Genomic DNA, 20,825 nt, shown 5'->3' with positions numbered 1-20,825 from the left:
AAAAGAGCCCAAATGAGGGAGCCCTGCTCATGGCAACACCAGAATTCCCACGTCCCAGCCAGCTCAGACATTGCTGCAGGCAGCCACAGAAAATTCCAGATTTAAAACCCGCCCAAAGAAGTCGGCCCAGAGCACGTCCTGCAGCAGAAAGGAACCATTTCCTCACTCAGCACCTGTCCTAAAACTCGACACAGAACTTCTGGCACTCCTCTCCCCGTACATCTGTTAAATCTCCCTCAGCAGGACACAGAACCTGAGGCCTGAGTAAATTCAGTGTGCTGCACAGAGCAGGGAAGACGCTGCTGCAGAATAACGTGGGGAAAGGTAGTGCTGGAGATGTATTTTCATTAAACACAGATCTTCTGACAAAGGCAGCCCTCCCAAACACATCCCCCCGGAGCTCTCTTTCGCTGACCTCGAGCAGTTTGCAATAGTTATATTTCAAGTAATTACAGTCAAAATATTTTCCACGCTTTTGTTTTCCCACTCTCTCGTTTATTTGCTTGAAATAAAGGCTCTGCCCTCGCTGCGCTCCCGCAGCCCAACTTCCCTGGGGTTGCAATTCCCGAAACACGTGGGGGCTCTGCATTGCAGAATCTCTCTGCATCCAATTTTCTGCCAGCTCAGAAACTGTCAGAGCGCATTTAGGAAGACTTGGAACCGAATTTCAGAAATAGGTGCCCCTAAGTACCGGAAGAAAAGTCGCTTTATGTTCAGTAGAGCTAAGCAGAAAGAAAGTAAACACCGCTCTCAGGGCTTTGTTGTTGTCTAAAATGCTGGAAAAGTAACCTGATGGTGAACGCAAAGGAAAGGAAAGGAATCAGGAGTTGTTAAATAAAGCAGTGGAACAGTCTGAGCGAGCAGCAGGTAAATTAGAGCAATCCAGGCTAACACCAGGGTGGCATAAACGTTAATGAAAGCCTGGCACCCTCCTTCAGAACAGAACACATGTGAGAGAATAATAATGGCAGCCTAAGGAGGGATCCATATCCCAATGCCATCTCCCAATCAGGGATATGGCAAAGAGAGGAAGGCTCGGGACAGCCTTGGGCAGTCCAGGACAGGTGATCCTACACCCAGTGACAAGGCCAGCAGGGCTCGGGAGCCAGCTCTGCCGATTCCGCCAACCCAAAGCGTCCCCAAGAAGTGTTTCAGCTCCAGGAAAACGGCACATCCCTCAAAAATCTCTGGGAATTCCACCGGGAGCGCTCTGAACGCTGCAACTCGGGCCGAGAAAGGTTAAACAAGGGCACTCGCAGGAGATGCTTGTGTGGCTGGAATTCGTTATTCTAATTATTTGTTAAACGGAGCGAGGGCTCAGCTGCAGCACAACACCACTTTAATGGGATTTAAAGCTGCGCTCCACGCAGGTCTAATTGAGCAGGGAAACGCTCAACACGGGATGAGGGAAAACAACTCCCACCAACAGCCGCTTCCAAGAGGGAAGGGGCAGAGCAGAGCTCCGAGAAGCTGAGCTTGGGCTGGGCAGCACCGAGCGACAGGAAAGCCAGGCTCACCCCGATCCCTTCGTAACAACGGGGATTTATTTGGGCATTTCACCCCCCGTAGGCAAACCGCGGGGCACTGGTGGGAAAAGCAGGAATGCTCTAACTGGGAAACTGAAGGAGGACACCTCACCTGCCAGGCACACCATGACCGAGTGCAGCACCAGCAGCTCCCATAGCAACCTCATCTTCAGCTCCAGGGGCGGAGGAGACGAGCCCGGGAATGGCAGAGCAGCACGGGGCTCCTTGGAAAGCTCAGGCAAGCTTCAATCTGCGAAACAAAACAGACAGCAAGGAGATTTAGGGTTGTTGCTCCTGTCTGCTGACAGCTTGTTCTTCCTGTCCAGGCAAGTTGTATCTGAGGATCAACAAAGAAACTTTTGCAGATGTTGACTTTTAAGCCACTCTCAGCAGGGTTTTGGGTGTTCTGGGTGAGGATGAGGAATCGTAACCTGCGAAATTTCTGCCGTCTCTTGATTTTGCCCTCAGGAGATTTCACTCCCTGCCTCTCTGGGGTGAGCTGGTGTAATTAGTGAACTGTGCAGATTAAAATGAAAATCAGAGTAATTCTCAAACTCTTCTCTGCAAACATCCTGCAGCACACAAGGGACAGCATCCCTGCGAGGCAGCGCGGCAGGAAAGGTTCCCACACTGCCCAAGGAAAGGGATGTTTTTCCCCATTCCACCTCCATCCTCACTGCTCTAAAACCCTGTTTAAAAATCAACCTTAAAACATCTCCAGGTAAAAAATTACCTCCTCGTCCCCCCGTAAATAAATAGAAATTGAGAGCAATCAGAGACTTTCTCAGCTGATCGCTGCAAACTTCCACCATCCCCCTCCGAGCGACCTGAGCCGGGAAAAAAAAACACCTTCATTTATGAGAGGAACCACTCCAGAGCAGGCATTTAAATATTAAAAATAAATAAATCAAGCCAGACACACATTCTTATAATTTATTCATCTCGGTGAAGACTGGAAGTTCAGGGGCCTTCGTGCTCACAAGACAAACTGCATCAGTAATAACAAGGGAGAGGTCTCTGCCTGCTTTTGTGAGCTAAAACCGGGAAAATCCTTTTTATAAAGTCATGTTCAATGCAGAGAAGGTTGGGAATCTTTACCCTCGGATCTGAAGACATAGCTCTGAAGCAGGGAGAGATTATAATTGCATAAATTAGTCTATTCTCACACAGAGAGGCGTGCTGGGGGGGAGCAGGAGTGACCAATCAATGAATGCTAAGAACTATTTAAGGCAGTGATTACAGTATTAATTATTAATTTTGGAAGGAAAATGTCTGTATTGATTGACACAGTGAAGCAGTTACACTGTTTGTAGTGAACTCCAGAAATGTAATTTTTTTTTTTTTGAACCCTATATACACTTGGACCTGTGGAAAAACACTGGTTTTCCTCCAAGTACCAAATCCTCTTGATCGTGACAGCAGCTACACAAGAGATTTCTACCAGTTTTACACCAACTTAAGTGACATTTGAGATAAATACTGGATTTCAGCAGCTGCTGTAATTCTTCCCTGTGCTTGATTTCCCATGAATTATGGGGGTTTTGCCTCACAATGGAAAACGTTTGATTCTACATTGCAGAGTTTTTCCCCTCCCATGAGTTGCACAGCTGTGCTCTAAACACTCAGGTCTGAACCACTGCTGGGGTATTGCTATGATCAGGGTGAGAGAAAAAGGGGAAAGAATGCCTGGACAGGCATTTCTGAGAATATTTCCCTGTTAAAAAAAAATAAAAATGTGGGGAACAACCCCAAAACACCACTAAAAAACCCCCCAAAAGCAACAACAACAACAAAAAACACAAACAACCGAGCCAAGCAAACAAAAAAAACCTCCAAACAACCAAACAAAAAAGCCCAAATAAAACAACGACAAAAATAATTAGCCCCATCAATAAACGCTGAATTATCCCCATCAATATACCCCTGGTGTCACTTAGAAGCTCCTTGTTCATTACCCTGCCCTCAGATGCGTTACAATTATTCTCCTCTCTCCCTGCAAGGAGCAGAGAAATCACTCACAGCATTTGATACCTAATTAACAACACAAGACGTTGGTAAGCTCTTATCAACTTCACCTACTGCTCCTGGGAAGCACCTGAAGACTGGGAGCTGCCAGAGGGAAAAAGGCTCACAAAAAAAAAAAAAAAAAAAGAAAAAAAAGAAAAAAAAGAAAAGAAAAAAAAAATTCCCTTCTTTTCCATAAATTAAAAAAAAAAAAAAACCAAACAACTCCTGGACAGTCTTGAATTTATTACCCCTCCTCATTGTAACCTCAGCTTTTGCCACAGCCGCCCTGACCCAGCATCCATTTGGGGAAAGTTCTGGCTACTGTGAGGGTTTGCAAATTATTATTATTATTTTTTTTAAAATTTTACTCAGGAAATAATGCTTCTCTCAGCATTTTAAATGCTAACAAAAAGCCTTTCAAAGGTACTGGTGTAAATCAGTTCCTAGCTGATAAAGATATTTTAAAAGTAGCAGGCTCTGTCCTTCCTCCCATCGAGTTTTGCCACAATCACTGCATCTGAATTTCAGCCAAAATGAAAAGTTATGCTAAAAATAGAGAATTGTAGAATGGTTTGGGTTGGAAAGAGACCTTAAATCCCACCCAGTGCCACCCCTGCCATGGCAGGGACACCTCCCACTGTCCCAGGCTGTCCCCAGTGTCCAACCTGGCCTTGGGCACTGCCAGGGATCCAGGAGCAGCCACAGCTGCTCTGGGCAATAAATATATCTTAAGCCCAATGAAAAATCAGAAAGTTTTCCATTTTTCAGTTACTCAGCAGCTGCTGCAGAGAACCAGCAGACTCCAGAGGGTCGTGCACGTGCTTCAGAGCCAAGTTTCCAGCCCCCTGACGCCCAGCACAGGGTGATGCAGGACAGAAATTCCCAGGAAGAGGAACGCTGCCTGTCTCGACATAAACATCACTGAAAAGTCAATGAGGTGATTGCCACTAAAAATATTTTCCTGCAGTTAAATGATGGTGGTTCTCCGGCCACGGCTGCAATTCCATTTCTCGTGATCGTTCCCTATTTCACATGTGAACGAGTCCAATTCTCCAAATGTTTCCCTGTAAATATTTCTGCTGTTCACATCAGCGGGGCCTTTGTTCAGAGCCCTGCAAGAACTCTTCAAACACATCGACTTTTTACGGCAGCAGCTTTAGGAAAAGCAACATTTGTGCGCAAGCGAAAGGCGGATAATTGAAAAAGATCCTCCCCATTCCCAAATGTTTCCTGAGGATGAAATCCCAGGGGAGGTTTGTGCTGCTGCTGAAGGCCTGAAAACCCGCAAAGTTTAATATTTCATTTCCAGGAGGAAGCAGAGGCAGTTTCAGCACTACACGAGTTGTTTTTTTTCCGAGATGAAAATGAGATTGCTGAGCTTCAGTCTGGAAGCGCAGCCCATTAGAAACCCCGGTGCCACCACACGTGTGCAGATGTCTTTTTAACTTTACTTCTGGCAATGCAGCCAGAGCAAATTCTTTTGAAAGGCACCTTTGCTCCTAATTGGATTCTGCCAAAGAAACTTGACTCTAAGAGCTCTGACTGCAGGTAGGTAGGAGGAGGGGGAAAAAAAAAAGTGTGGAGTAGAAATATTTGCGGTGAATTTTTCCGTGTTTGCGGGCATGGCTGTGTGAGTAAATTTGTTTGGATGTTCCGTGATTAGTGTTTCTGTAAAAGCAAAATAAAAATTAAAATGCTGAGGGTAATAGATCTGTGGATGGGCTCAGAATGTGAACAATACTTTTTAATATATATTTGCACTATGTGACCTCTCAGTTTTGTGAATGTTCTGAAGGGAAACCTGCAGAACAAACCTAAGACTGATGCCTTGGGATTTCAGCTTTTATATTTCCATGTATTTGTAACCCTGCAGTTCTTTAGTGTGTAACTCCGAACTCCACACACAGTGGGAGCTGCTGCTTCCCCATTTTGGTCAGCCACAGCAATTCCTCTGCAGGCTGGGGATCAAGGACACCTCACTGCCTCAGGCCTGAGAGATGGAAACAAAAGTGAGTTGGGGGCAGCAAACTTGGGGTGAATGACTTCATTACCTGGAGCTGTAACTGGGAGATGAACCCCCAATGTGCAAATGGACCAAACTGATCAAAGTGTGAAAATCCGTGACCATTTTGGGTGCAGCCCCTGGGCGGCTTTGTCTACCCAAAATGTACCTGAAGACCCTTCACTAAATATAATAAATACTGCTTTTATCCCCTTAATTCTTCTGCCTGACCTCGAATCCTGTTTTCAGGCAACCCCAGAAGGGCACCGAGCCCCTGAAGCACTGCAGCAGCAGCGGCAAGGAGCATCCTCAGCACGCGGCTCACACTTTGCTGCTGCCCACCGGCGTCCCAAATAAATCACCGCTAACGAAGCGTGCTGCACAGACAGACAGCAGCAGGCGGCTTTTAATCACCTCGGCCGAGGAGGAGCTCGGGGTGAGCACAAAACACTAATGGGGGACTTGTTAGATTGGAGGTGACGCGACCCCGCGCTGACATCAATTCACGATGCCAAAACCTCCTCAGCGGTACCCACGAAACGGGAGCGGAGAATCGTGAAAAATCATCTGCAGGCTCGGCTGCAGAAGGGAGGGCACGAAACCAGAGTTGTCTGGGGTGGGAAAGACCTCCGAGATCACCGAGCCCAACCTGTGACCAGTCCGCGCCTTGTCACCCCGAGCGCCACGTCCGGTCACTGCCTGAGGTGTTCAAGGGAAAGAGCAGGCACAAAATAGAGCAGCTCTCCGAGAACATCCACACACAAACAGCCCACAAATTCTGAGGTGCCTTATTCCAAGGAGGAGGAACATTATCATAATAAAAAAAGCTGCAAGCAGTGAAACCTCCTAGGCTGGCATTTTCCACAAATCAGAATTTATCCTCTTTCAGAGAGACTTTTGCTAAAGATTGTCCGGATCAGTTACCTTTAAACTCGCTAATTTAAAGCCAATTTCCACCTTCACGCCCAGTGACATTTTCAGCCCAGTGTTTTGGGAGACGAAGGCGAGGGATTTCTGGGATCCTCTGCCATATAGCCAAGCAATAAATTATAAACCTCAAAAGACGCCAGCTTTAGGGGAGAGTGAAATAACTCAAAAGAGCAGAAGATATTTGAGTTGGTATTCCCTAAGTCCACTTCTCTCCTAACTATTCCACCGGTCCATCATCAACAGAAGTGGTCTGGAAGGACCATTACATGTCCAATTTTGCTTTTTTCTCTTTTTTCCTCTGCTAGCAAAGCTCTCAGTGAGAGCCCTGAATCGGAGCCCCTCCTGATCTCCGAGCAGCCTCTTCCCACCAGAGAGCACAGCTACTCTGGCAAACCCCTTGATGCAAAAATCAGTTGTCAGGCTGGAATATTCAACTCCAGCTGACTTTTGAGCACAAATTTCCTACAGAAATGTGGGTTAATTTAGTGCTGTCTCCGTTAGACAGGATGCTGTGCCACAGGAACAAGGCTCCCGGGACTCTGCTGCCAAGGGAGTTCCTGGTATCCCTAAATCACTGCTTTGAGATAAGGAATCGAGGCAGTTTCACTCTCTGAACAAATTGAGATAAGCAACATTCAAAGTTATCATTCCCCTTTCGGATAGGTCCGTTCCCAAAATCCACATTAGCAGACAGCATCATCTTGTACAGCAGACAAAACAAAACAAAAAAATCATGTGAAAATATTGAAGATATGGAAATATCACCTCCAAAATCAGCATCTTAATGATGTTTTACTTTTCACTTCTGGAGCTTACAGAATCATCCCTTTGATTTCAAAGGCAAAAGGAGAATTTCCTCCACAGGAGCTCCTCGGGGTGATTCCAATCCAGTGGACACACACACACACACATGCTTTGCCTTCCTTCAAACTGGAGCTTTCTCAAGACTATGAAATAGAATTCGGAGAAGAAAAACAACAAGCAAAAGTTCTCTGTATTCCTGGGAGCAGAGGCTGTCCAAACAACTCCCTCATCACCTGTTACCGGCAGAAACCCAGAAAACTGAGATGCTTGGACCTCAAGTGTTTTTAACAGTTTTGTTAAATCCAAAAATCATCTAGGGAAGGGAAAAAAATAACCTCACCAGGCGTTTTGATATCCCTGTCATGTGGTTATTTAGTGGTTTGTTTCCCCTCCATTTTAAAGACTGCCTGGAACTGAGGGAGCTGGGGATGCTGAGGGAGGAGAAGAGAAATGTCTGGGGAGATCTGAGAGCTCAGGGCTTGGACAGCAGGCAAAGAGCGGAAGAAAATAAAAACACCTCTACACTTTGCACATTTTATGTGGAAATCAGGAGATGCTGCACATCTGAGCTCCTGGGCTGCCTTGGAGCTGCTTTCCCACCCCTTATCTGGGGATTATTGCCAGCAGCCAGGCCAGGATCGTTCCCGGGATACCCAGTGAAGGCACAGCACCACCCTTGAGCATCCTCTGGGATTTTTGACTGCAGAAACGTTTCCTTGCAAATCTAAACTAAAGACACAGCTGAGTCAAGCTCCAGTTGGTGATGTTCTCCTATGGAATAGTCTGGGTTTGCACTTAAAGTTGTTATTTTGATTAAAAGTTGAGCTTATCCCCAAGAAAACTGACATGGAATGAGTGCTGTGGAGGTCTAGCCTTGGCCATGGCCCTCCAGAACGGATTAATTTCGCCCTGACATCAGTTCACTGAACTGCTCAAGTCTTCAGCGTGGCCTGAACACAAGGTTTTCCCTCCCGCTGGGAGAGCAAATCCTCCAAAATGAAGCCAAGCAGCCAAGAGAAGAGCAGAGGAGGCATCTGCTCCCTCGAGTGCAGCTCAGACAGAGCAGCAGGGTTTTGGGGATCGGTGTGGAAAGACAAGCAGCTCTGCTGCTCGGGCAGTGACCTGGTTTGGGTTATTCTGAGCTGGAATTCAGGCCATAAACACGCTCCAACAGAACAGAGGTTGGTGTCTCAGCACACAGGACCTTTGTTAGCACCTCCAAACCCTCAGAACTGCAGCTGCGCCTGCCTGGTGCGGCCACGGATTTTGGCCATGGAGAGCCGTCCGGGAGCTCCTTGGGGATGCCGGGACAACAAATCTCCGTGAGAAACGATTTAAAAAGCGTGGCTGAACCCTGGGAGGTGAGAGCAGGGCAGGAGCTGCTGGCTGCTCCAGGGGAGGTGACCCACCCCAGAGCTCTGCGGCAGAACCAAGGGGCTCTGGTGACACCTCCCTGCCACCCCTGCCGCTGCTTGGCACCCACAACACGATCCCGCCGCTCTGGTTTAATTACTGAGCAACAAAGGAAATAAAACTTGGGAATGAAAACCAAGGAATTGCGCTGGGTGTAATTATGGGAGCTGCTCTCCAGCAGAGCTGAGCGTGTACAATCCCTGTTAGAGGGCTGTGAACGCTCCGGCATTTCCCCACGCTGACCATGCAGATCACATGCAATTGCTGCCTTTCCCTGCCTCTGCCATCCAAGTGCATCTTTTTTAAAGACATCCTTGCACTAAGCCTAGGACAAATAAATAAGTCAGGCTCCTGTGAGCTCCCTCCTCGCCAGAGGCTCTCGAGCTGGAATGTGCTGAGCAGCTGGCAGAGGAAGGGGCGCTGCACGCAGCTTTGTCCTCAGTCTGGAATATCAGTTATTGAAGGAATCAAGCTCCTGGCCAGACTAAACAAGGATCACCTCCGCAGAGGATAACGAGCCGAGCTCCACAGCGTTTCGGGGATGGCTGCGCCAGGATTTATTGAGAGATCACATCAAACCCTTTGGTTCGCTCCTCGTGGGCAGCAGACGAAAGGAAAGGAGGTTTGCAAACATCGACTTGTGTGTAACAGCTTCAAAAGGTGCGAGCAGAAATGTCTGTCCCTGTTATCCCTGGCTTAGGGCTCTGCCTGTCCCCAACGGGAGCGGGAGATCCTGGGATGGGATGGGATGAGCAGATCCTGCTCCTGCTGCCTCTGGGAAGAAGCTCTCCCTGCCCAGGTCCCTGCAGGAGCTCCTCAAAAGGCACAGGAGGATGGCAAGGACGTGAGCATTTTATGCAGCAACCTGCAATTCTCCTTCTCCTTTTCTTGCAGGAGATGCATTTCTGCGAGCAGGAACCAGAGGTTATTGGCTGGGGCCAGGTTTTACTCCACACCAAGGGCTAGCCAACAGTTTATCATCACAAAAGCTCTGCTGTTTGGCCTCTTTGGAAACACTGCTGCTTTCTGACTAAACTGAAGCTGGCAGCTGCCAGTTTTAGTTTATGACACGGGCTCCGACACCAAAGCCACCTGCAGATTTTTCTTTCCCTGTTTAAAGCCCTGCCCTGAGCAGATTCTTCTCCCACCTCGCATGGATTGAGTCTGGATGAATAAAGAGGGGAATTCACACCAAACTCAGCCTGTCCTCCAAAGGTGGGCAGGAATTCTTTACCCCAAGGGTGGGCAGGCCCTGGCACAGGGAAGCTTTGGATGCTCCGTCCCTGGAAGTGTCCAAGGCTGGACTTGGAGCAACCAGGTCAAGGCAAGCTGGAAGGAGCTGAGCTTTAAGGTCCCTTCCAACCCAAACCATTCTGGATTTTGGGAATTCATCCCCATCCAGGCTGCAGAGAGGCACAGCTGGACCCCACATCCCTGCTGAGCCAAACCAGCCTGTTCAACCCCACTTTAATTCCTCTTAAAACGCTGACTGCCAACATTTCAACCTCAACCTGTACCTTCACTTCAGGTGCCAACTTATTTCCAGCCATAAGTTGGTATTTTCCACTTTTCCTTCTGCGTAGATGGAGCTGTCAGCTCCAGTTTAATACATCCAATATTTGGCAAAATTTCCTCGTGATGACTGGGTGATTCTGGGGTAGTTTCTTTAAAAAAAAAAAAAATAAAAAATTGTAATATCTCGAATGGAAAATAAAGAGTTCAAAACCAGGAAGCAGAGCATGGAATTAGAACATGAAGACTGAGAAAAGCAGGAGTAAAAAATGTCCCCATGGGTTTGAAGTTTGGGGTGGTAGAGAGGAGCGTGAGCAGGCACTGGAGGCAAAGCCTCCCTACAGCTGCTGCCAGGAGACTCCAGAAGCACCTGGGGGTGCACTGAGATTCCAGCTGGGGACCACGGGGACAGCCCCACACCCCGTCCCTGCTCTCCCCTGCCAAAATCAAAGGCAATTTTCGGCTGGCTAGATAAGGATTTACTGCAGGCAGTGAAACCCCAATTGTGGGACTGAAGTTACGACAGCGGCGTGTTAATTTATCTCCTGTTCACACAGTTAAAGCAGTGGCTGGGAGCTAAAACCAGCCAGCAGAAATCACCCACTTTATGGCCCCCTATTAGTTCCAAGGGGCTTTTGGACAAGACCACACAGGAAATAACAGAAATATCACCAGATGGAAGAAAAAAAGAAATGATCGATACCTGCATCATCAAATTTATCAGTTAAATCAATTCTGGGTATAGGATACCCATTGAAAAAGAGCACTTTATAACCCTTGGCCAACATTTAACCAGAAGCCCTTGCTGAATTTTATTTTAATTAAAGCACAATCATTACATTCCCCTGTACTTTATGGCTGTCACTTTATCAAGGGGAGCTCCATAAAATACCCAAAGTAAGCAAGAATTTATAGAAAAAAAAAGGAAAAAATAAGTATTTCAATTGAGAGAACTCTTTCTCCTCCAAATTTTCTTTTTAGATCCCTGCACAAGACAAAAAAATATCCCAGTAAATGCACAGCAGGTACTGAAAACGGAATTGTTTTGAGTTGGGAGATATAAAAATGTTTAATTTCAGCCTACAGAGCTGCTGGTTTTTAAATGTCCCTTAATTTATCTGTCTATTCCTTCTGTCTGCTCCCTTCTGCAGGAGTTCTCAAGCCCAGCAGCCCTCAGACTTCGAGGTTTGTAAAGAGATTAAACTTTATACAAAGATCAATTACTTTTAGAAAGTTCAGTCTGCCTTTAAACCCAGACGTGAAAACGATTCCATTTCACTCTGATGGAGACGTGGCTGTTCCCTGCTCCCACGTTTTCCTTCAGAGAAATGTTCACCCAGCTAACCAGCAAGTTCAGAGAAACTATTAACAACAAAAAACAACAAAAAAAACCACCCCACACAGGGGTTAATTCGAACGCAGTTCAAAATTCCATGAATCCTGACTGACATTTGAAATTTATTGCAAACCCCCCCCACCAAAAAAAAAAAAAAAAAAAAACACCCAAAAAACCCACCCCCCCAAAAAAACCAAAAACAACCCACCAAAAAAAAAAAAAAACCCCAAAAAATCAAAAAAATCCCCAACCCCCCCAAAAAACCAAAAACGACTAACAACAACAACAACAAAAAAACCAAAAAAACCCACTCAAAAAAAACCCAAACCAAAAAACCCCAAAACCCACAAAAAAACCCCCACCATCCCCCACAAAAAACCAAAACCAACCAACCAACCAACCAACCAAAAACCACAAAAAAAACCAAACAAACCAAAAAAAAAAAAAAAAAAACGCCACAAAAACCCCAAACACAACTCCATCAAGAAACGTCCTTTTTCCCGGGAGCAGCCCTGCGGCTGGCCGGGGCTCTGGGGCGCCCGAGGAGCACACGGGGTTGCTCCGATGGTCTCTGCTGGCGGCCGCAGCCCCACGAGCGGCAGCACTGGGGGAAGTGGCACCTCTGTGACGGAGGGAATCACCTCGGAATGATGCAATGGTTTGGGTCGGCAAAGACCTCAAAGCCCGTCCCGTGGGCAGGGACACCTCCCACTGCCCCAGGTCGCTCCAGCCCGGCCTTGGGCACTGCCAGGGATCCAGGGACAGCCACAGCTGCTCTGGGAATTCTGTTAGAATCCATCACCACCCTCATTCCTGCCCAGTCTCCCACCCAGCCCTGCCCTCTGGCAGTGGGAGCCATTCCTTGTGTCCTGTCCCTCCAGCCCTTGTTCCCAGCCCCTCCCCAGCTCTCCTGGAGCCCCTTCAGGCCCTGGAGGGGCTCTGAGCTCTCCCTGGAGCTCTCTCCAGGTGAACATTCCCAGCTCTCCCAGCCCTTGGAACATCTCCATGCTCTGCCCTGGACTCTCTCCAGCAGCTCCATGGCTTTGGTATTTTGGGGTTCCCGGAGCTGGAGGTGCCTGCAGCGCTCAGAGCCGACCCCAAACACACCTTTCAAACAGAAAGGAGCTGAACACAACCATCCTGAGATCCTGCCTCCACACACTTCCCAAAATGCCGATTTTCAGAGATTAGCCCAGAGCAGCCCCCTAAAAACCTGTCACAGCGCTCAGCTCTAATCACCCACCTCAGCCTGGGGACAGATCAAAGCAATTTGGTACAAAAGGGGAGGAAAGACAAGTTTTTGGTTGTAGTGCCAGAGGGAAAAAAAGGCTTCAAAGATGTTTCCTGTCGTCCTGGCTGCTGCTGTGAGCGGTGCAGCGCAGCGGCTCCCGGTGAGAACCGACAGCGCCGGTGCTCACACAGCCTCACACCTGGAACACCCGGGCAGTGGGGGGCAAAACCCGGCAGCAACAGGCTCAAAGTAAACTCCAACAGCAAGCACGGAGACCCCTCTGGAGATTTCTTGTGGGAAAATTACACCAAACCCCAGTATTGACATGAGGTTAAAAGATATTCTAAATCAATCGACATTTAAGGCTGCAGCAGTGCTGGTGTGTCTGGAAAATGCAAAAACCTTGTTAAGCCCCTTGTATCGGTGTTTAAGTTGAAAGTGCTGCCTCCATTTGATACTGGGAAGGAGATACTCAGTACAACCAGGTTTTAACCTAATAAAAACCACGTCAAACAGTACAGGCTGCAATCCCAGCTTCCATAACCCGGCTGGGCATTTCTCCCTGGCCTTTCTTACCCATCCAGAGGAAGTTGGGAGGAGTCAAATGAGAAATGACTCTTACAGCGTCACCCCGATATTCCTCATTTCTGCGGGCTCCCAGCTGTTTTCCTGCACATCCCTGCATCAGGAGCTGCTTCCCGTGGTGTTCAGCCCTCCCACAGGGTTTCAGTTGTTCCCTGCTCCTTCCATCTGGGATGTGGTCACCGAGCTGTCTCTGCTGCTTCCACCCCACTAAACCCCATGATGGTTTCATGACCCTGCCCCCCTCCCTCTCTTGGGAGCAGATGGTGACACACAGCTCCATCAGATCTCCTCAAATCCATGATTTATAGGCAGGGAAGTTCATCAGCCACCTAACCTCATCAGCTCCTCGTGCCTCACTTGCAAAACTTCAGAGATCCTCCCAGAATTATTTATAAAAATGCCTGAGAGGAGAAGTAAGTTCTAAACAAGTTGTATTTTAAACTGGTGCCCAGGAACTGAACCCGAACCCCAGCTGTGCTGCGCCCCTGGGAGAGCCAGCACCGTGTGCAGCCTTCTGCTCCTGGATAGATTCATTCAATCAAAGCTCAGATTTTGAAAAGAAAAAGTCAAGTAATCCTTTTAGAAACCATTCCTTCACTTTCAGGAAGGCTGGACAAATTGTTGAACTTCACAGTTCAAGGGCTACAGCACATAGACTCGGCATCCAAAAGCACCGTAACAATTAGCACGTGACACATAAACATCATAACAATTCACTGACACCCCCTGACTTCTTAGCTAAAAATAGCAGCTTTCTGCCCAAATCAATGCACCTGTCAAGCTATGAAGATAAATGAAATTGTGTTTCAACACACACGTGACACAGCATCGTTTTAATTCCCACACTTCCTAAATTCCACAGCTCACAGCGATTGCAGTTCAGCTTTTTAACAAAAAAATAAAAATTTTTGGAAGAATCCTCAGCTTAGCCTAATCCAGCCTGGTTTAAGCCTTGAATTTCCTTTGTGGCTCTCCTCCCCTGCCCAAAGCAGAGAGCCCCGCAGGACGCGCGGCCCCAGTGCAGGCGCTGACCCCGCACAGCCCAGCTGCTCTCCCCTCCTGCTCCCTGCAGGGTCACAAACGCTCCCAGACAGTTGTGGGACAAACCTGAGCTCTTCATGAGCTGCAGCTGCTTGGCTTCACCAGGCAGAGAACCCAGGAGCTGCGGGTTCTATCCAGCAGGACTCTGTTCTGTCACGGCTCCCAGGACAGCAGTATCTGTGCTCCAGCCTGCCTTCCCCAGGAAAACCTGGGCTGGGACTTGAGCTTTGTCACAAATCTCACACAACAATCCGTAAAGATGAAAGCTGCCGAGAGCCAGAGTAATTTTAAACCGTCTCCCAGCACAAATGCGACGTGACGCGTGCGCTCAGAGCTGTTTGTTGAGCTGTGGATTTTCATTACCTCGGTACCAATTTGCTTTTCCCCTCGCTGGCACCATTTCACCCGCGCTCTGCGTTTGTTCTGAAGGGTCTGGTACTCCCTGGGCTGGGCACAGCAGGTGTTTTCTTTGGAAAAAAGCTCCCAACAACAACGGGCTGTGCTTCCCGGAGGGAACAGGACCCAGAAGGTGCCTGGCCAGCATCCCCTGAGCATCCCAGCTCCACACCCAGGGCCCACACAAACAACACCTCAGCACCTCTGCGGCTGCAGGAGAGCTGCCAGGGGATGGGCTCGTCAGCACTGCGGCTAATGAGGAGCCTGGCTCCGGAGGAACCAGAAAAAGCAGCCAGGACGTAGGCTTAGAGTTAAAAAGATACAAGAACGAGGGCACAGAACAATAACGCTGTGATTTTGCGCTGTGTAGAGTCAGGCCTTAGCAAGTAGAAAAATTATGTTAAGCAAGGCAATAGAAAAGTTTAATAATGAGTTTTAAAAAGTTCAGTTGTTTATGGAAGAGTATAAAAAGTTCCAGAGTAATAAGAAATATGAAGCGAGCACCTGTCATTAGATACAAGGTGTCCGTGTGGTTTTAATGATTGGTTTATGCAGAGGCCTGTGAGCTCTTAGCAATTTGCTGTTGGTGAAAAATCTTTTACAAAGTCTAACTGTAACACAGAGAATTCTGGCTGCTGTTGGCAGGATGTGAGCTGTTGCCACCTCTCTTGTCCCATCCTGTACTGGGGCTGATGTTGCAATAAAAGCTCAAATGTCTCCTGGCACTCCTGTCCCATTATTTGGAAAACCAGATCCAAGCAGGAACTTTGCATTAAGCACATTTTGCTGCCCTCAGCTCACAGAAAGATGAGCAAATTTGGGCTCTATTGAAGCACAAGGTCCCGTCACTAAAGACATTTACCCGAATCTGTGAGGGCACCACTCACACAGCACCGAGCCCTCCTCTCCTAAATGGACTCTCCACATCCCTCACATTCATGTTTTCACTGTGTATTTCATCACTTTTCCCTACTGCTATCCACCAAAGCCTGTCCAGAAGACAGCCAAGATCCTCCCTTTTCCACAGGCAAATCCCCCCACGCCTCTGGAATGGCGCCACTCATCACCAGGCTGCAGGGTCTGCTTTTCAGTCTATTTTCTTTTAGCTTACACAGATATTTTTAAACACATTTAGGCACCAAAAAGCAGCTAAAGGCAATTAATTTCCTCTTAAATGTCTCTCCTCACTACAAACCCCTGAAGTTCCATAACCCTTTCCACAGCAACCCCCCAGTGCACGTGGCAGCTGTTCCCAAATCCCTCCCAGTCTGACATTTCCCCACACGACACATCCACATCCTCAGCACGAAGCTGCTCCTGTGCTCTCCATTTGCCCATTCTTGGACCCACACTGCCTTATTTCCGTTCCCTTTCGCACAGCACTTGAATTCCCATCCCCTGATGCAGGGTTTCCCTCTGGCAAAGCCTTAAATTTGCCTCCTTCAGTCCATTTGCCGACTGCCTGGGACACTCAGCTTCTGAAAATTCCGCCCTGCCCTTAAAAACCTGCACTGCTGCATTATCTCCCTCTGGTCTCCTCCTGATGCTTCTCCCTGGCTTTAAATCACCATTTTTCCACGCTCAGATCCAGGCTGGTAATGGTGCAGCCCTTTGCTGTGTAAGGAAACTGCTTGATGGGCTCCTGGAGAATATGGGGCTTTTAATTGTGGCTACAGAGCGCTAACAGAGCTTCTCAGGGCGATAAATTCAGGCAAACCTTACCTGGGATGCAGAGCTGGGCTCCTCCCCGTAGCACAGAACTTCTGCTGCACCCCTGGCTCTGTGAACGGAGCCCTGCTGGGCTGAGCAGCCCAAATTCCTGATTTATTCCTGGTGCTGAAGCCAGGAGGGAAAACTGCAGCTCAGGAAATCACAGCTTGGAGAGGTCCGAGATCCCAGCACGGCCCCTGAGCCTGGGGGGCTGGAAGGATGCAAAGATGCTTTCCTCTGGAATGAGTGCAATTCCCAAGGTGGAGGCAGCAGCGCGGAGAAAGGCAGATCCTGCACCGGCGCTTCCTGGGAATGAGGTCGGGCTTGTTCAGCCCAGGCTATTGACACTCTGAAACCCCAAAAGCAAGAGGATTTTCATCCCTCTCATAAAACATTTAACTATTTCACGGTTCAATATACGACACCCTCGACGTTTAATCGGAGCTGACATTACCAAATCCGCGGCAGGGAGGATCTGAGATGGCACCCGGTGCTCTCCGCAAGAAAGGGCTTCGAATGATGCACAATGAAGCATTTAAAGGATACAGAAAACACTGTTTTCTGCTCCCTTCCTCAGGGGTTGGAGAATACTGGGGATTTCTTTCTGAAATCGGCAAAGAAACCTTTCATTTAATAACTTTTACAGCTCTGTGAGCGTAAAGCTGATAATCTCCTGTTTTGTTCCACCTGCTGCGGGCTCCTGTGCACACCTCTCCCCTTTTCCATTGAAAAAGAAGAGAGACGGAGAGAGACTATTTACAAGGGACGGGAGGAAAAGGGAGGATGGGTTCACATTATTATTAATTAATTAATATTACTATTAGGGTTTCAGACAGTAGGAAAAAAATTCCTCCCTGTGGTGTTAATGAGGCACAGGGTGCCCAGAGAAGCTGTGGCTGCCCCTGGATCCCTGGAAATGTCCAAGGCCAGGCTGGGTTGTGGCAGCCATAAAAGATATCATTTAGGAGAATTCACATTACAGTGGTCAAGTTTTGCCTAGGAAAGTTTGGCAATGGCGTCAAGTTGCAGCAAAAAGATAAAAACCTCTCTTAATTTAAGAGCTTTGGAGCTCTTAATGTAGAGGCAAGAGCTCAGTATATTTAAATATACAGATATTTATCATTTGAAAGGAAAGTGCGTGCATTTGCACAAGCCTTGCTGAGAACCCTGGATTTTGGCACCGTGATTTGTGCTCCCCCTGAGCTTTACAGAGACTCTGAAATTACAACATTCCTACAAAAATTAATTATTTCCATAATCCTCCTATCAGCCCTTTCACTGGTGCCCACTGGGGATGCCTTTTATTCTGAAATGAGGGCAAGTTCTGCTTTCCATGAGGGAAAAAATGCTGGAAACAAGAAACCTGCCCCTTATGGCTCACACTTAACTCAGAGCCCATTCCTGAGGCACAGCTCTGACATTCCCTGGATATTCCATCACCTCTGCTCAATCCCTGCCTTATTCCACCCTTCAGACTCCTGGAACATCACAAAGGTCACCACTGTTCATTTCCTGGGATGCTCTCCCCAGCCCAATCCAAGGAGAACATTCCCTGTCCTCACCCTGAGACATTTCTGTGCTGTTCTCCCCAGCCCAATCCAAGGAGAGCATTCCCTGTCCTCACCCTGGGACATTTCCATGCTGTTCTCTCCAGCCCAATCCAAGGAGAACATTCCCTGTCCTCACCCTGGGACATTTCCATGCTGTTCTCTCCAGCCCAATCCAAGGAGAACGTTCCCTGTCCTCACCCTGGGACATTTCCATGCTGTTCTCCCCAGCCCAGTCCAAGGAGAACATTCCCTGTCCTCACCCTGGGACATTTCCATGCTGTGCTTTTCTCTGCTTTCACCCAGCGCCTGCCCAGGACAAAAATCATCTGCAGAATTTCCTGCCACGTGTGCATCTCCCCATGTCCTCAAATCAAACCGATTCCAGCTCCAAGGTTTTGAGCTTCAGCCAGGAGAACCCAAACCCCAGGGACAGAGCATTAAATCCAGCGTGTGACAGCACATGAAAAGTGCAGAGTGGCATTTCCTGACGCCACCCAACGTCCCCAAAAATCCATTCCTCTGAGCACCACCGTTCTCACTCCCCGATGTCAGCACAAGCCAGGGAACTGCCAGGACTTGCAAAAACCCAGGACAAGACCCAAAATGTGAGGTTGGTTTTAGAGCTATCGACTGCTGGTCTCGGCCAGACGGGATCCAGGAGGCTGCAGGAAGGATCAGCACACGGATCAAGGGAGAGGTGCAGCCCTCAGCCACTGATTTTTAAGTATTTTTAAGAATAAAAGCAAATACCTGAAGGTTTCAAGCATTTATCCCACAACTCTGATTTCTGCTCTCATAACACTCCAAGGAACCAATCTGAAAAGTCTTCCTGGGCAAGGCACATCCTTCCCTTAACTCACTGCTCAGCACTCAGATGAAATAAATTAATATTAAAGGCACAGAGCTCAGAAGGTAGCAAGCACAGTGAAAGGCATCAGGCATTGCACTGTCCCACCCCTGCATCCCAGAGACTCCAATGAAAGCTGCTCTCTCCACAAACAACTTCTCTATTCCGCCAGAGAATGCAACAGCCAGAAAAACTCAACTTACACCAGATAATTTTTCCTCTTTTTGTCCCTGCTGTACCTGGCTGAGCTGCTCCTGCTCTCTCCTGAAGAGTTTTATGGCTGCTGGGCTCGGAGGCGACGCGGGGCCATCCTGCAACGAGGAGAACTTTAGCTCCAGCAGAAGCTGCCTGGTCCCGAGGAGGGACAATTTCCTTACAGAATCAATGCTGTGCCCCAAAGGAAAGCCCAGCACTGCTGAGCCCTGAGCAGGGGATTGTGTCTCACCAGCTCGCTGCAGCCAGGAGCAGAAGAGAACCCCGGGAGCAGCCAGGGGAGGAGGACTCGGGTGTCCAGGGATGCTCTGTGACCCGGCAGGACCCGACTGCCTGCACCAGGGATGCAGGAGATGCTGTCCCTGCCTCGTCCCTGCTGCTCTGGCTTCAGCTGGGATGTGCAGGAGGCTTCTCCCTGCCCTGCATCCCTGGGGAGCGCAGGAGGGAGGGAGCAGCACCTCCTGCCACAGGGAGCCATCCTCACTCCCACCTACCCACACCCAGGGGAGAGGGCAAAAAGCAGAATGAACTCCGCCCACAGCCCCGAATCCACGAAAGAGGAGTGGAGAAACCCTGTAATCAAGCAGGATGCTGCCTGTGCTGAGGCTCTGATGGAACTGAACACTGCTTCCCTCCACCTAAACCTTCACTTCATCTCTGTCTGAACTTCGTGGAGCAGACTCTTCCTGCAGTCTCCACCCCGAAGACCCCAACAGGAAACATTTTCTCAGGATTTTCTTGCAGTGAGAGCAGCTGTACAGATGTTTCCTCCTCCTCAACCTGCAGGTTTGCTGCTTTACACGTATTTTATCTAAGCACCACAGTCACCAGCTCCTGAGGTCCACGTGACAAATATTTAATTGCTGCTTTTACCTTTGAGCAGACAGATTCTTTCCCCAGGGTCCTTGAGGATCCTCGTGCCACCCCAGGAGCGACACAGAGCACTGGGAGGGTGGGGACTGGATTTATTCCCGTGGATGTACCCAAACAGCTGCATCAGACAAGGCAAACTGGGGAAGGAAAGGTCTGGAAGGGGATGTGCTGAAGGAAATGCCTGCAGGACACCTGCAGGACTCATCCCCAGCGCAGAGGCTGCCCAAGGGCACGGATCCCAGACTCAGCACAGAGGAAACAGGAGCCATCCCTGCTTTAAGGAATTGCTTCCAGGCCCTCAGCAAAAGCTGTATTTACTGTATGCAATTTGGACTGGAATAAAGCAAAGGTGCAGGAAAGGACTGGGCTGTGCTGGACAGACAGACAAACAGACCAACATCCCACTTCAATCCACACAGCATCCACAAGGGGTTGCCTGGCCCTGCGGCATTTGAGCTTCTTTGTAATCCAGAGCAAAACACGTATTTCAATTTTGTCCCCGTGTCATTTAGGTATTTCTGCATTTGGCTATTACAAAATAAAAATCATATTATTCCATTTTTAATGTAAGATTCCGAAACCGCAGCTTTTACAAAGATAACCACGCTCTTATATTATAACTTTATGCAAATTGCCAAGGATCCAGTGAATTCAATTAACTGAATTGAATTCCAATTCGCAGAGAAGCCTGGCCCAGTAATTCAAAACCTGCATTTCTTGAACAGTTTTTAGCTGGCCAACGCTTACAAATCTGTCATTTCTACTTGGACTATTGTTCCAGAGCTGTCAGCACACATATTTCACAGAAACCACGAGATGCCCACAAAAACAGGTTAATTAAGGAGTTCT

The 20,825-nt window shown here is 48.3% G+C and overlaps 1 protein-coding gene across 8 annotated transcripts in view; it reads right to left on the bottom strand.

Moving 5' to 3' along the window:
• The window catches only part of LOC120758131 (contactin-4), a 264,846-nt gene that overhangs the window by 125,488 nt on the left and 118,533 nt on the right, over window positions 1-20,825 (bottom strand). For 4 of the 8 annotated variants that reach the window (XM_058422177.1, XM_040076014.1, XM_040076005.1 and 1 more), the window contains exons 3-4: window positions 19,094-19,201; window positions 1,639-1,776 (exon numbers count right to left, since the gene is read on the bottom strand). In XM_058422177.1, the coding sequence (XP_058278160.1) occupies window positions 1,639-1,693 (55 nt within the window). In that variant the 5' untranslated portion in view covers window positions 1,694-1,776; window positions 19,094-19,201. The remainder of the gene's footprint in view (window positions 1-1,638; window positions 1,777-19,093; window positions 19,202-20,825) is intronic. The other 4 variants (XM_040076012.2, XM_040076009.1, XM_040076007.1 and 1 more) reach the window with 2 other exon arrangements.

Source organism: Hirundo rustica, chromosome 12, assembly GCF_015227805.2.
Source record: "Hirundo rustica isolate bHirRus1 chromosome 12, bHirRus1.pri.v3, whole genome shotgun sequence".
Classification (NCBI taxonomy): Eukaryota; Metazoa; Chordata; class Aves; order Passeriformes; family Hirundinidae; genus Hirundo; species Hirundo rustica.
Note: the sequence above shows the minus strand (reverse complement) of the source record. Positions and strands in the feature narration are given on the sequence as shown.